This window comes from Aulonocara stuartgranti (genome assembly GCF_965226115.1).
Source record: "Aulonocara stuartgranti genome assembly, chromosome: 11".
In the NCBI taxonomy this organism is placed as follows: Eukaryota; Metazoa; Chordata; class Actinopteri; order Cichliformes; family Cichlidae; genus Aulonocara; species Aulonocara stuartgranti.
This window is the reverse complement of record NC_138947.1, coordinates 27,272,833-27,287,694: the sequence shown is the minus strand read 5'-3', so window position 1 is coordinate 27,287,694 and position 14,862 is coordinate 27,272,833. Positions and strand designations below refer to the sequence as shown.

General features: G+C 39.9%; 1 protein-coding gene and 1 long non-coding RNA gene across 3 annotated transcripts in view; one reads left to right on the top strand and one right to left on the bottom strand.

The window, feature by feature from the left end:
• The first annotated feature begins 584 nt into the window (after positions 1-584).
• On the top strand, positions 585-1,504 carry LOC309716823. Its single transcript, XR_014279523.1, has 3 exons — positions 585-620; positions 802-1,176; positions 1,288-1,504. It is a non-coding gene; the product is annotated as an uncharacterized lncRNA (long non-coding RNA).
• A 7,577-nt stretch (positions 1,505-9,081) lies between these two features.
• Positions 9,082-14,862, bottom strand: part of LOC309717614 (fucolectin-5-like) — a 50,137-nt gene continuing 44,356 nt past the window's right edge. Inside the window, exons 1-5 of one of the 2 annotated variants that reach the window (XM_082552299.1) lie at positions 13,134-13,402; positions 12,816-12,839; positions 11,850-12,147; positions 11,294-11,442; positions 9,082-9,809 (exon numbers count right to left, since the gene is read on the bottom strand). In XM_082552299.1, the coding sequence (XP_082408425.1) occupies positions 9,463-9,809; positions 11,294-11,442; positions 11,850-12,147; positions 12,816-12,839; positions 13,134-13,167 (852 nt within the window). In that variant the 5' untranslated portion in view covers positions 13,168-13,402 and the 3' untranslated portion in view covers positions 9,082-9,462. Of the gene's footprint in view, positions 9,810-11,293; positions 11,443-11,849; positions 12,148-12,815; positions 12,840-13,133; positions 13,403-14,862 lie in introns of those variants that run through there. The other variant, XM_082552300.1, reaches the window with a different exon arrangement.

The following is a 14,862-nucleotide window of genomic DNA, read 5'->3' as shown; positions in this document are numbered from 1 at the left end:
TGGAAAACACATGTATCCAAAATACAAAACACATCGGGTAATTGCAACCACTCAAATATACACCTGAAGGCACTTACTTGCAAAACTGAACACCAATTAGCCAGCCACAAAAAGCCCTCAGTTTAGCCAATTCAAGAACTTTGCAAGCATGGATGGAGGGAGAGCAAGAGGAAGAGGAGGAGGAGGTCAAAGAGGCCATGCACGGACCCATATTTCTGATGATATAAGAGCAACTTTGGTGGACCATGTCATCAACCATGGCCTGACTATGAGGGAAGCTGGGCAGAGAGTCCACCCACATCTAAGCCGCTTCACAGTGGCATCTGTAATAAGAAAATTCCGACTAGAAAACAGGTCTGTCTTCATCTCACTGCCTTCTACTCTACTCAGATGGTTTTCATAGTACTGTTCTACAGTTACCATATCAAGTGTACAGGGTATTGCAGGGTGCTAATGCTCCTTTTGCAGCCAAAGTGGTAGTTTCTATGAAACATACCATGATTACTTATATTGAAGTACAGTGTTGTACAGTGGATGATACAGTATATACAGTGAAGTACTGTAAGAAAAATAAGCAAACCGATGACAGGGTCAAAGGACTTCGAGCTGAATATGTACGGGTACGTGTAACTGTCCCTTACATTTACAATAGAGTATTGGTGAAGTCCAGTAGCAGCTGAATATGTACCATATCAGTACCACATGGATCCATTCTGAGAGCTACACAGGTACCTGTGTGATGGGGTGAGGGTGCTGTATGTGTAGCACTGTAGTACAGTGATATGTTCCCCTTTTTTTCAGAGAATCTTGGCCATGGATGGAGCTGCACAGCCTCATGAATACATTTTCATTGATGAAGCTGGATTCGACCTGAGCAAAACAAGACGACGGGGTCGTAATGTAATTGGCCAAAGGGCAATTGTGCACGTCCCAGGGCAGCGCGGGGGAAACATCACATTATGTGCCGCCATATGCCTTCGAGGGCTTCTGCACCATCATGCAATACTAGGTCCATACAATAGCCAACACATACTCACATTTCTAGATGCTCTCCATGATATAGTTGTACAGAACAGACCAGATCAGCCCAGGTTTGTGGTGATATGGGATAATGTCAGTTTCCATCGGGCTGCTCTGGTCCAGGCCTGGTTCTCCAACCAAAGTCAACTTGAAGTGGTATGCTTGCCCCCTTACTCACCATTTTTAAACCCTATAGAGGAATTTTTTTCGGCTTGGAGATGGCGTGTATATGACCGCTAACTACATGCCCGCATGCCTCTTCTGCAGGCAATGGAACAGGCCTGCGGCGACATTCAGGTGACAGCAATCCATGGATGGTTTTGACATGGAAGAGGATATTTTCCCCGGTGCCTAGCGGGAGAAGACATTGCTTGCGATGTTGATGAGGTCCTGTGGCCAGACCCCAACAGACGGCGGGATCCATGAGCCCACGTATGCACAATTGTCATGATTTTTTGTTTACAGTATAGTGTTTTTTCTATTACTGTATTATGGGGGTTTTTTTGTTTTGGTTTTTTTTGCTTTATCTGAATTCATGGTACTGCAATGTACACTATTGAGTAGGTCTATTTGCTTTTTTGGTTGTTTGCAAATGTGTCTCCTGAAAATATGCCTTCTGAATGAACAATGGAAATCAAAGACTGCAGTGCTTTATATAAAGTAGACTAGTGTGTTCCTCCTGCTCTGTAAGTGTTTGCATATGATGCAAGTATGTGTCATTTTGTCAACAGAGTTACATTTTGACAGAGGAATGTTAGGTTTTGATAGCAGAGTTTAGGTTTTGAGAGTAGAGTTTCAATTTGGTGCAGATGTGAATGGTATATTTCCCAGTGTTGTGTCATGTTTACTTGTGTTTAAGGTTTTGGCACAATGAGCAAAGTTTTGCAAAATGTGTTCAGGCAACGGGCAAAAACTGTAAGATGGTGGGTAATAATGTTTTCTACCAGCATTTGGCGCCTAAATTGTATTTATTTTATTACAGTTTTTTCTGATTGCTTAAGCACATTTTTTGTAACTATTGGCTAATTTTGCAAAACTCTTCACACAAATAAGAAAACCTGTCACCCAATAATCAAAACATTGTAGTTCTCTTGCAAAAGCGAACACAGCTAGATTAACTCTTCACACCTTCGTAAAAATGGTGTTTCCGTATCAAACAGTACACACAAGCCATCATCTACTAAGCACACAATGCGCCAACTGCACACTGATGGTATGAATACAAAACACATCTGGCTTTTGCTTTCTCTGTGCACAAGGTAGGCTATGTCAGTTTGAGCTCATACTTCTGTCATAGATCCATAAGCATAGAGGGATCCAAACTTCAAGTACTGGTGTTTATTCAAACACATCAAAACAAACACAAGTGTTTATTTCCAAGTATAGGATTATTTTCAATCGCCATAATGACTATATGGGTTACTTGGTCTGCAGTGAACATGCTTCCTCTGCCCCCAGCATCTGGTCATCTAGCAATTCTGTAAAGTAACAATTTCAGTATTTTTACATCAATGGTATTGGTGTGTTTCTCATTGGCATATGGCAGTGCTACAAATCTTTGTGCGAAGTGACTGTACTAACCGATTCTCATTTCAAGATGTCCCTATGGTACTTGCTACAGTGTAGCGGCTCGAGTTAGGCTGGACCCGTTGGCCAGCTACCCTCAGGGTCATTCCACGGTTGATTACATGGTCCACTATTGTAGCTCTGATGTCATCAGCAATTCTATTTCTTACTCTTCCTACCCTTCCTCTCCCCCCTCCTCATCTTCCTCTCCCCCCTCCTCGTCTTCCTCTTGCTCCTCCTTGTCCTTGTCGTCCTCTTCATCCTACTTCTTCACCTCCACGTCCTCTTCCTCGGCCTCTGTCACCACTCTGGTGACAGTGGCAGAGAAAAGGACATTAAAGAAACTGATGGACATTATGGACAATGCTAGGCATCCTCTGCACACGGCCATAAACAACCAGAAGAGTCTGTTCAGTGACAGGTTGCTTCTCCCAAAGACAAGAACTAACAGACTTAAAAACTCCTTTGTCCCACACGCCATCAGACTGTTTAACTCCTCTCTGGAGGGGAGAGGGAGGGGAAACAGGAGGACAAAGGAGGGGGGAACAACTAAGCTGTAGTGCCTCTGCACCTCACTGTACAATACCTTGTGCAATACTTTTGTAAATAGTCAACGGTGCAATAGACTCAATACTTGAAATGTGCAATTCACTTGTATTTTTATTTTTATTCCTATTTATTCTATTTATCCCCTTTGTATATTTTATTTATATTGTCTCTGTATTTATATATATGTGTGTGTGTATAACTCTGTAACTTCTGTCGGTGCTGTGCTTTTTTGGAAATCGAATTTCCCAGAGGAACCCACCCGAGGGATTAATAAAGTTCTATCTTATCTTATCTTATCTTATCTTATCTTATCTTATCTTATCTTATCTTCTACTTCTCACTCTTTCTGCTCCCTCCATTGTACTCCGCACACACAGCTTACCTGTATTATAGTGCTTAGGCTGATTGCAAAGTGAACTAATTATCTAAAAAAGTTTTCACATGTGAAAGTGTGCCAGACAGTTGGCAAGTTAGTGTTAATGATAGCCATACATGTGTATACTTTTGCTAGGAGTGTGTTGGAAATTTGGAAATTGAGTGTTGTGCAGTGAATTGTGCCTACAGTTTTGCAAAGTGTGTGTTACAAAATTGCAAACTGAGTGCAAAGCAGTTTTTGTGCTTTTAGTTTTGCAAACTCAGTGAGTGGTTTTGCTATAAGTCTGAATAGTTTTAGAGATTGTGCTACAGGAATCACAGTTAGGGTTTAAGCATTCAGAAAAAACTGTAATAGAGTTATTAAGTTTTGTCATAGCCCTTGGAGGAAGCACTCTCTAAATACTGTTTTAGTTCAGTTTTTTAGTTCAGTGTCTTGGTTGTGTGTTTTGTTTTGTTCTTGTGGTTTTGTTTGTTTGTTTGTTTGTTTTCCCCTTTCTTGATGATAAAAAATATAAAAAGGAAGCAATGTCAGCCTATGGGGCAATTTGTAATTGTTACTTGTGCTTGGTGCTTCACAATAAAAATATCTGAAGAGAGAAGAAGAGCTTAAAGAGCAATTAGAGAACTGTACAGATTCATTTCCATGTTACAGTTTTTTACAGACGCTAGGACACATTTCTCAATACTTAGGTCACGTTTGCAAAACTCCTCACACAATGAGCACAACAGAAGTCAATGTGGGCTAAACTGAGGACCAGTTATCATTGTTTTGGCACAAAATGCATTCAATGACTACATCTCTCAAATTTCATGAATTATCTTCTCACTCAGACACAACAACTGCCAAAAATCTTTGTACGTACAGGACATTTTGCATGTGCTTACATACTGTTTTCAAAACTGTTAAACTTATGGCCAAAACAATAACACAATGCAAAACTTAAAAAGACAGCAAAATGCAACAGCAATATTTTATTGAAACATATTTTAAATCTAAAAATGCAGTTTAACCAGCCACAGCTGATTCTCATTGTAGATGAACATCTACACAGGTGTTACTCCTTCAATTTTTCAACTCCTTCAATTCTGGCATGCCAGAAGATTCTTTCCTAGGTGTATTGCCCTAGATGACATAAGATGTGATGTGGATGAGAACCTGTGGCCAAATGGAGGAGACCGAGTAGATTAGCATTACTATTGTATGTGTATCAGTGGATGGTGTGTATACAAATTCTTGTATTTTGGGATTACTTAGTGCAAAAAAATAAAAATACATAAACAAATATTAACGAATTCTGCATGATGTCTGATTCATTCCAGTAACATATATTGAAATTATAAACAGAGATGTGTCCTTGTTTTACACAAGAAAACACTGTGTAATGCTACATGTTGTTAGTGTTTTTTAGGTCATTGTTTTGTGGGTGACAAAGTGTGTTTGTCGGCTGTCAACCTTTGCTAGTGTTCTGGAAGAATGAGTTTATTTGAGACCTGAATAAAGTGTTTTGGTAGTTGTAGTGCATTTTGAATGTGAAATGAACTGCTTTGCCAAGCTGACGGTCAGTTAGGAGGATTGTGTGAAGTGTTTTGCAAAAGTGACCTAAGTATTGGGAAATGTGTCCTAGCGTCTGTAAAAAACTGTAATAAAATAAAGCCTTAATTTTTAACCTGACTTCATACAGTTTTCAAGTCACAGTTCTTGAGATTTAGAGATTTGTTTAAACATTTTGAGGCAATGGAGAATTTCTGTATTTACATGAACAACAAGTAACTGTATTAATTATTAAAGTGTACAGCTATGAATACAGATTAGAACGTTCACTATTCACAAACAAAATGCAGTGTGGAAAATAGACGTGTGTTTTTACTTTTTACTTAAGTCAACATCAAGTGCATTATGTATAGCTGGCACAGGTTAAAGGGAAAAGCAGCAAAACACAGCATGCATTTCACTTTCATAACATAACTTTCAAAGTTGGATGCAGACCTCAGATCAGAATTCTGTCCTCCTGCAGATGCGCTGCTGCATTACGACGTCACTGCTGTCACTGAGAACAGAAAACTCTAATCATGATCTCAGCTGTTTGATTAGAAACAGACAATCACTGATCCTGCAGGAGCAGGAAATGAATTACAAACCTTTGTAGCCCTCATTACAGTTGTTCGTTCTACACCGTGGCAGTGGTCACAGCGTTTTAAGTGGCTTAAGCTCTTAAAGCTGATCTTTAATAAAACTTTTGATAAATATTTAGCCTTCCCCACATGAATGAGAGTTCAGTTCGAAGGCTTAATGACGACCACATTCACTGTGCTGTTTATTACAGCCATCTTCAGCTCGTTCTTCACTTCCCTCCTGTCTGTGTGCACATTTGTAAACAGTCTACACTGGAGCGTGAGAATGTGTTTTATGCTGCTGCCAATCAGTCTCTAACAGGCCTGTCAGTAAGATCTTGTTCCACCAGCGCTGTCTGAAGCTGTGCAAACACACAGTGGCCCGGCTCTCTCTTTCCTAGTAATCCTCCCTCATCTTCTCTGGGAGATGAAAGAGAGAATTAATGTTGGTGTGTGAAAATGAAGAAGTTTAACCCCAAACAGCCTGGAATTTAATCTTTGTCACAGTGTGTGTGCAAGAAGCAGTGCATCTCACCTCAGTGAGATTCTGTTAATGTTGCAGATCAATTTACCATATAAGCTTCCTCGCCCTATAACGGTTTAAGCAAATCTGGGGTGAAAACATAGTGAATGTGGTGTCACATGGTGCCTAATGGTGCCACATTAAATGGTGCCACATTTTTAAGGAAAATACATTTATGGACTGAGCAGTAGACATGAGTTTGTGGGATGTAGCCATAAAACACTTGCCAAAATGTCAAACTGTCTAATTCTTTTTAATTTATTGTCTCAGTCTCTCCTTTGTCCATTGTTGAGTCATGTCGTGTGTGTAAAAGTGCTCCTGCAGTCTACACAGCCAGTGGACTCCTCCTCAAATCCAAGCTTTGAGCCAGACTCTGTCCTCACTGAGCTCTGATGCCTCCTCAGTGTTTCTATCCTCCTGCTCATCATGTTGATTCACACAGATCTCAGATGAAAAAGATCCTGTAAGGTTTAAATATGGCAAAAACAAACAAACATATTCATAATATTTCTGTAACATAATTCTATTTATCAGGAGATTTTGAATAATTAGTTTTGACTGGCTGTTGTGTGTGTCTTTCGTGTCGTGTCATTTGCTGTTAGGTGTCATAAGTATATTGGATGCAGATAATTTTAAAAAGCTGATAAAAAGTCACATGATGGGATGGTCACATGATAGCTGACAGTATTCACTCTGACTGTTCCTCATGGAAAACCCAGTCAGGTAAAGAATTACCAGTAACTGGGCCAACTCCAGCGCTCTGTCTCTCTGTCCCAGTCTGGTGCAGCATCGGGCCATCCCCTCCACTACATCTTGTCTAATGGTCAGGTTGTTGTCAGCGATCCACTGCAGGCAGCTGCTGTAAACCGCTGGTCATGAATGAAGACTTTTTTGCATCATTTTTAGTTTGCATCAGCTGTATAGGTTTGTCAAGAATGAAAATACTAGCTGAGCTTAAGCCGGATACTATTTGAGGAAGTGTTTGATGTAAGAGAGCACAGACTAAATTGAATGAGTGACAGTACCTGATAGTTTCCTTGTCTCACAGCCAGGTCACCTCTGAACTTGTAGACTTTCTGCTTCTCCAGAGAATCTTCAGTATCCAGAGCAGCACTGTCACAAAACCACTGCAGAGAGGAACAACTTTACCACACAGCACAAAGCTGTTAGAGGATGCTGCTCAGTCAGTCACTGCCAGAGAAGTACATGTCTCCACGTCTATGATATTTTTTATACATAATGCAATTTATGCTCAGAACCATAAATATCAAAGCAATATTATCTATTATTTGATCTTGAACTTGAACTTCCATGCAGAATCATGATGAAAAGAAAGTACACCAAAATCAAAGGTCTTGCACATTAGGGCATAGAAATAATTTATTTTCTGCCAAGTTCTAAAACTATTTAACTACAACCTGAATAAATGAACATCAACATTTGTTCATAAACAACAAACACAAGGCTAAAACATTAAAGTCCACAAGTCTCGTGCAACATTTTTGTTACACTAGTGTAGAGCAACAAAAGTGTTGCACTACATTTTGCAACATTGTTGTTTGTCCTGCACATAGTAATTCATGGTAGACATTTATCTAAAATAGCTAGCATACGTTTTTATGGCAGCTTATGACTGTTGTAAAATCTCGAACTTGCTGACTTATCTAGTAACTTACAGCAAGTAAGGGACTCTCACAGCTGGTGTTCTAACAATAGAGAGACACTCACTCAGTCTGTGGCCTCAAACAGGCATCTCCATCCTTCCTGTGCCTTTCCCCATGAAACTGCAAGTGCATCTAATGACCGCAGACTCACTCACTGTTTAAAAGAACTGAGGTACAGTTTTGAAATTGAACTTCTTTTTCTTTGGACATCTCAGGCACCTGGTTTGTAAATTCATTGTTCATATATAGTTTGTTGTGTTATCTGGCAAGAATTTAGAGGACTGCTTTAAGAGGATTTTGGTCTTATGGTTTTAGCTGTTTATTTGAACATTTTCAGAAATTAAACATTCTTAAACATCAAGAAAGCATGACGATTGTAGACGGCCCATGATCACTTGTATTCCAGACACACTATACTGTTGAATATGATGTTGGCCCACCCTTCAGCTATGACAGCTTCAACTCTTGTGGAAGGCTTTCCACAAGGTGTGTTAATGGGAATTTTTGTTCATTCTTTCACATTTGTGAGGTCAGACACTGATGTTGGACAAGGACGCCACATCAGGATGCCTGGCTCATAGGCTCTGCTCTCATTCATGTTCTAATTCATCTAATCTAATTCATCTAATCTAATATGGAGTCATATTGGAACAGGAAGGGACCATTCCCAAACTGTTCCCAGAAAGATGGGAGTATGAAATTGTCCCAAAAAATATGCTGAAGCATGAAGAGTTCCTTTCACTGATAATGGAGGTGTTTAAAACACCAGAATTCAATGATCTGGATGAGTGAATATAGTGTATGAACACATATCAGCTTTTCTTGACACAAAACACAAATGTGCACATCCAGAGTGTCCTCCCAGCTAAACAGATGACTGCGCACAGATAAGAGACACTTGCTTCTGTGCAGAAAGTACCGTAGAAAAATTTGAAGTATCATATTTGACCTCTGACCTCTCCTTCAAATTCAAAATGATAACATGTTCATTAACCTCCTAGGACCTGGCATCATATTTTGGGTTGTCTAGACCAAAATACTTAATATTGCTCTACAAGGCCCTGATATCCACTTACGAGGACATTATACTGCCACTTTTCTATCGAAAGTTAAAACTAATGTCCTCATATGTGGCTCTCATTTTATCAGAAACAAAAATCAGGTAAAAAAAAAAAATCAGGTAATTCTTTGTTTTTACATTCATCAGGTCCCAATAAACCCAAAGAGCAAAGAGAAATTAAAAAAGGATGTCATGAAAGAGTTTGGGTCTTAGGAGGTTACATGCAATTCAGATAAAAATTATACAAATTATATATTTTTTTTTATTTTTTTTATTTTTTTCACAGCAAATTTTCATGAGACATACATGAGCAAATCAATAACTCCCAAAAAATTACCTTCAAGAGAACAAAAGCAAATTAAGATTAATTTCTATTTATAAACTGCATTTAATTAGATTACAAAAAAAATATAAAATTGCGTTATTATACCACAGAATGATTATTTTTTCTTAATTTCACCACTGTTTATCTTCCTGCTACACTGAGCCTGAACCCATCACCTTTGATTTATTAGAGGAAAGTTTGCTACAACCCAACAAGCCACTACTGACACCTGTCTAACTGAATAAACAAAACCAACCCATGGATCTTCTTACACTGCACAGATGAAATTATATTTATCATAAATAGACTTCTTGTACCACAAATGGTTCCCACTTGTATTCATGGCACCACTTATGCTACAGTCTGCTGTTCTTGTGTCATCTGGAGCCCACTGATTAAAACCTACACAATGATCATCAGCCCAGAACCAGAGGTGCAGGGTGCAGCTGTAGTGAAGACCCAGCCAGACAAAGGGAGTGTCAGCCTTCTGAGCCTCCAACTCAACCCAGACCTGGGTCTTGTTATCAAGGATGGAAACCAGATCCATGTGTTCCTCTCTGCAGTGGTACAGGGCGTCTGCCCATGTCTTGTTCTCTTTAATCAGTTTAAAGGGCTCTAAAAGGAAAAACATCAAAAACATGAAACTTAGAAGCATCAAACCAAACAGTGTTTCTGAGTGTCTAACATGCTGCGTTAATCTAAGCACATAATTCTTCTTACTTATTCTCGCTTATTCTTTAAATGGTCTGTATTTATATAGCGCTTTACTAGTCCCTAAGGACCCCAAAGCGCTTTACATATCCAGTCATTCACCCATTCACACACAGATTCACACACTGGTGATGGCAAGCTACATTCTAGCCACAGCCACCCTGGGGCGCACTGACAGAGGCGAGGCTGCCGGACACTGGCGCCACCGGGCCCTCTGACCACCACCAGTAGGCAACGGGTGAAGTGTCTTGCCCAAGGACACGACGACCGAGACTGTCCAAGCCGGGGCTCGAACCGGCAATCTTCCGATTACAAGGCGAACTCCCAACTCTTGAGCCACGATTGCCCTCAAAGAGTTTCTCAGTCTTGTTCTCTAAAACCTAAAGAATTATGCGTTTGATCAACTGGTCCCGTAATGGAATTGATACCCTGCTGGGCTTGGGAGAGCCCGATTGTCCTGCGGAGACGTTTGCTGCAGGATACTCGATGGTCGGTTGCGTCGTGTGTCTGGCGACACTCTCGATGGAGGACATTGAATGACATCTACCAATTCGGAACCACAATAACAGAGTTCTGGCTGATTGGACCTGGCTTATCGAAGTAAAAGAAGCGGCTACAGCTGTTCAAAATCCCATAAGGCTGCCCGACATGATAGACAATGGGCAAGGCTGTGAGTACTCAGATTGTGTTTTGAACGCAAAATGGATAACATCTTGGAGAAGAACAACAGGAATTGAGAGGATTGGTGCCAGCTGAAGGCCTGCCAAGGTTGAAGCTGACTGGAACAACAAAAATTCTTCCATGATAACAGGATTGTTGTCAAAACTCTTTGTCCCTCCTTTAAGGCCATCCGCGTTGATCGAAGATTGTTGACTTTTGCTTAACCGGGTGAAGGGACACTTTCTCTCGGCTGAACACAGAAAACACACACACACACACACACACACACACACACACACACACACACACACACACATGCATGTACACTGACACAGACCTGCACTCACCCCCCACCCCCTCCAAATGCCTTTGAAGCTTATGTCTTCTATGTTGTGAGATGTGATCTTTCATGTGCTGAGGTGTTTTTTTCTGTTCTCAAACTGATCTCGCTGTTGGAGCTCAGCCTGGGGGGAGTTCTTTTTTCTCCTCATCTTTCCTCATGTTGTGCATTTTCCATTGTTATATCTCTCTGACCTGACTTCCCCATGTGATGCTGTGTAATGTGTGTATGGTCGGGAGGGTAAGATGGCGCTGGCAAAGGTCGGCAGCCTTAACCCAATTTCCCTCGGGATGAATAAAGTATTACCAATCAATCAATCAATTTACACATTTATATTGACTCTACTGACTGACCAGTTAACTTAGTGGGTAAGAATGTTTTATTGTACCTTTTTTTGTGCCTTTCATCGTCACCTCACACAGAATCACAAGCCCAGATGTGTTTTTGTACACAGTTACATAACGCCCCCACTTTGGTCCATTTTCACAGTTAAATGTTTTATTTTCTTCTCTAGTAGTTGTGCTTATTGTTGCACACCTGTAAACAAAGACAAAAGGTTGGACAGATGTACAGAAAGAGTTTCTGGCTCTGTTTGATTAAATCATGCTGTAAACAGTGGAGACAGTCGAACAGCTGGATAATAAATGTGAGCTGCTGTCTGAGAACATTTTAGAAAGAAGGAAAACACCTACAAATAAACAACAAAGGAAAATGAGAATAAATAAAGATTTTTATATTCTTCACATATACTTGATTATTACTCCAAACCACATCACATCATATTAGACCTCCTATTTCATCTGATAGAACTGATACAGGGTTCTCTGTGTTACTGTATTACTGGATTTAAATGCACTTAAATGTTCATAAAATTATCTAAAAACATTGGACATGCTGGAGCCTGACTGAGAACAGAATGATTCAAAGTAAGATGAAGGTATTACTCAGTGGTGTCAGCAGCATTTCTCTCAGATGAGTTCCCGATGAGGATGTGAGCGCCTTCTAGATCAACATTGTCTTGAAATCTGTTGTAAATACTGATGCAGGAAATTTCATATAGACCCAATAAGTCAACTGTCCACCAGCTGATGGGCTGATATTCTACAGTGTTAGAACATGTTTCTTTATTTCCGTCCAAAGCTCTGTCAGCAGTGTAATAAACACCATGCTGATCTGTGTAGACTGAAGACTGAAATGCCACTTTGTCATCCAGTTTGATAGTTTCCCATCCTGGACTACATCCTGATGATGTGACAGAAAGTAAAGTAAAGTAAGAAAAAGAAAAGAAACAATGTCAGTGGCAATAATACTTCAGACCAGGTCTTCTAGTGTTTTTTAGGAAAAATCTCCTTTTCACTCCTAAATAATGAATCTGAATTATGACTTCATGATCTGACTAAATCTTTTGTGGCAAACATATTACACACACACACACACACACACACACACACACACACACGCACACACAGGTTATTTCCAAGCAGCCTCACTACATTATAAATGTTGAATAGTTTTGCAGTTAGTGAATAAAAATTCATCAGAATTTATGAAATGAATAATTTGACTCTCAAAACATATCAAAGACTGCACGTTTATCAAAGCATTTATTTCTAAATCACGTTGATCACATATCATAGAACATAATTCAATATAAATTTACATTTATAACATATATTTATACAGATGTTTGTAAAATTGCTTCAGTCCAACAGAAAATCCCCACATGAAACATTCCCACAGATATGACGTCTACTGTGATGCAATAAATAAATAAATGAATTGAAAAATAAAATATAAAAATAATTAAAAAGGCATAAAATTAAATACTTTACAAATAAGTATATTCAGAACAGAAGCACCATCATACTTTTGATATAACCTGAAGAAACTGATTAGAAATGCACTCTTACCTGGATCCTTTTGAGTTGATCTTCCTGTGAAGTTTCAGAGAACGATGTAAGAATGAGTGAATTACTGCCAGCTCTGATATTGTTGTTTGGTAATACAGCAGAAAGCACAGAATGTAAACCATCCTTCAACACTCAGAAATAAAACTGGCTTTACTAAAGTCAAATCCTCTTTAAACTAAATGAAACGACTTTTGCTTTATCGAGCAGTTTGGATCAACTCACAGTAAAACTGAACTGTTATATTTGATCTTTTTCATTCTTTATAACGATCATTGAAACATCACTGTGCCAGGCAGGAACATCAAATGATCCACTTACCAATCAAAGTGATGAACAACAGACTCCACAGCATCTTTACTTTAGACTCTTTGCACAAATGTGTCCTCTAATAAGAGAAAGAAAAGACTTCTACCCTCACTCTGGAGTTTTCTGTAGACACACTGATGTTGATATGATCCCCTCTCTGAGTCAGAGCTGGATTTGTATTTCTGTCACTTCCCTCACAGCAGAAAACATGAAAATATTCATTTCTCTTGTTTACACTCAGAGTGAGGCTGTTATGTTCAGTAGGCAAAGCATTCCCAGACTTTTACATCTGATTTGCAGATGAGAACATACCACGACTGTTATGATCACCATGTTCAAACTACATTCTGTGTGCATCCAAGTACATGCAAATACTTGATACTTAGCATAGCAGGAAATTTACTTCACCAGTGGAGGCTGTGTGAATAAAAGGTATTCAGTGACATTTCAATAGGTGGACATTTGGTCTACTTTAAAGAAAAACAGAGACATTATTAACAATCGGTCATTCATTAATAAGCTGCCGGGAAAAAACCTTCACAAGTCCATCATTGTGTCTACTTTCTGCTCTGCATCTGCATTTAGTCTGGATTTCATGTTTCATGCAGAAATTATTTATGGCAAAGTGCTTCACACACTGCTGAGTATTTGTAAATGTGTGCATGAGGGCAGGGATGCATGTTTGTGTCTGTGTGAGCCTGTTTCTCTAAGTCTATGTCAGGCTACCCCCAGGTGTGGGACCGATCTCACCACACTCCATACCAGTGGTTGATGCCCTCGGGCATCGGTGCGTTGGTTCAGAAGCCGGGCCTGGAAGTCCCAAAGTCAATATGGGAGACACCGCCAAGGGTGGTCAAGAATGACCGGACTAAGATCCTGTGGGACTTCCAGATACAGACGGACAAACTGGTGATAGCGAACCATCAGACATACTAGTGATGGACAAGCCACTATACCGAGTAATAGCAGCATCAGGAATAACGAATACCAGAAGCTGGAAAAACAACAAGGGCTGAGAGAGGAGGTTAAGAAGATGTGAATGGTGAAGGCAACAGTGGTCCATGTAGTAATCAGAGCACTCGGGGCAGTGACCCCTAAACTGGGCAGGTGGCTCCAGAAGATCCCAGGAATGACATCTGAGATCTGTGTCCAGAAGAGTGCAGCTCTACGAAGAGCAAAGATACTTTACAGGATCCTGGTAAACATTTGTAATAACGGATGTGTGTGACTCTGAGTGAGGCACAGGATTGCTAGATCAAGGCTAGCGACCTTAAAATGGAGATTCCAGAAACTTTCTTTACCGCGATGATCAAGCATCAACACTTAAAATTCGAGAGCACTTCAGTCAATGTGATATTGATGTAGTTATTTTTATTCTCAGATGTTACCTGGGTCATGGGTGTGGAACCTTTTCTCGGAAGACCAGTGGAAGGTTTCCAAAGCCTTATCAATTCTCCTACTCACCTTTGACCTCAAAAGTCAAGGAAAAGAGGTTTGGAAAATGAGACTGGAAGCACATTTGGAATGCAACCTGGGTTAAGAGGCAAGAGGAAACAGGTGGAAGCACAGAAAAAAAAACATAAATACGACGAAGCAGGGGAAGTACACACATCAGAAACAGAAAACAACATTTACTGCAAAAACACAGGAAGACACAACTGAACACTTACTTAACTGAATTACTTCTAATGCACTAGTGGTTTATAAAACAGAGTGAAAAGGAAACACTGTGTCCCTGTGG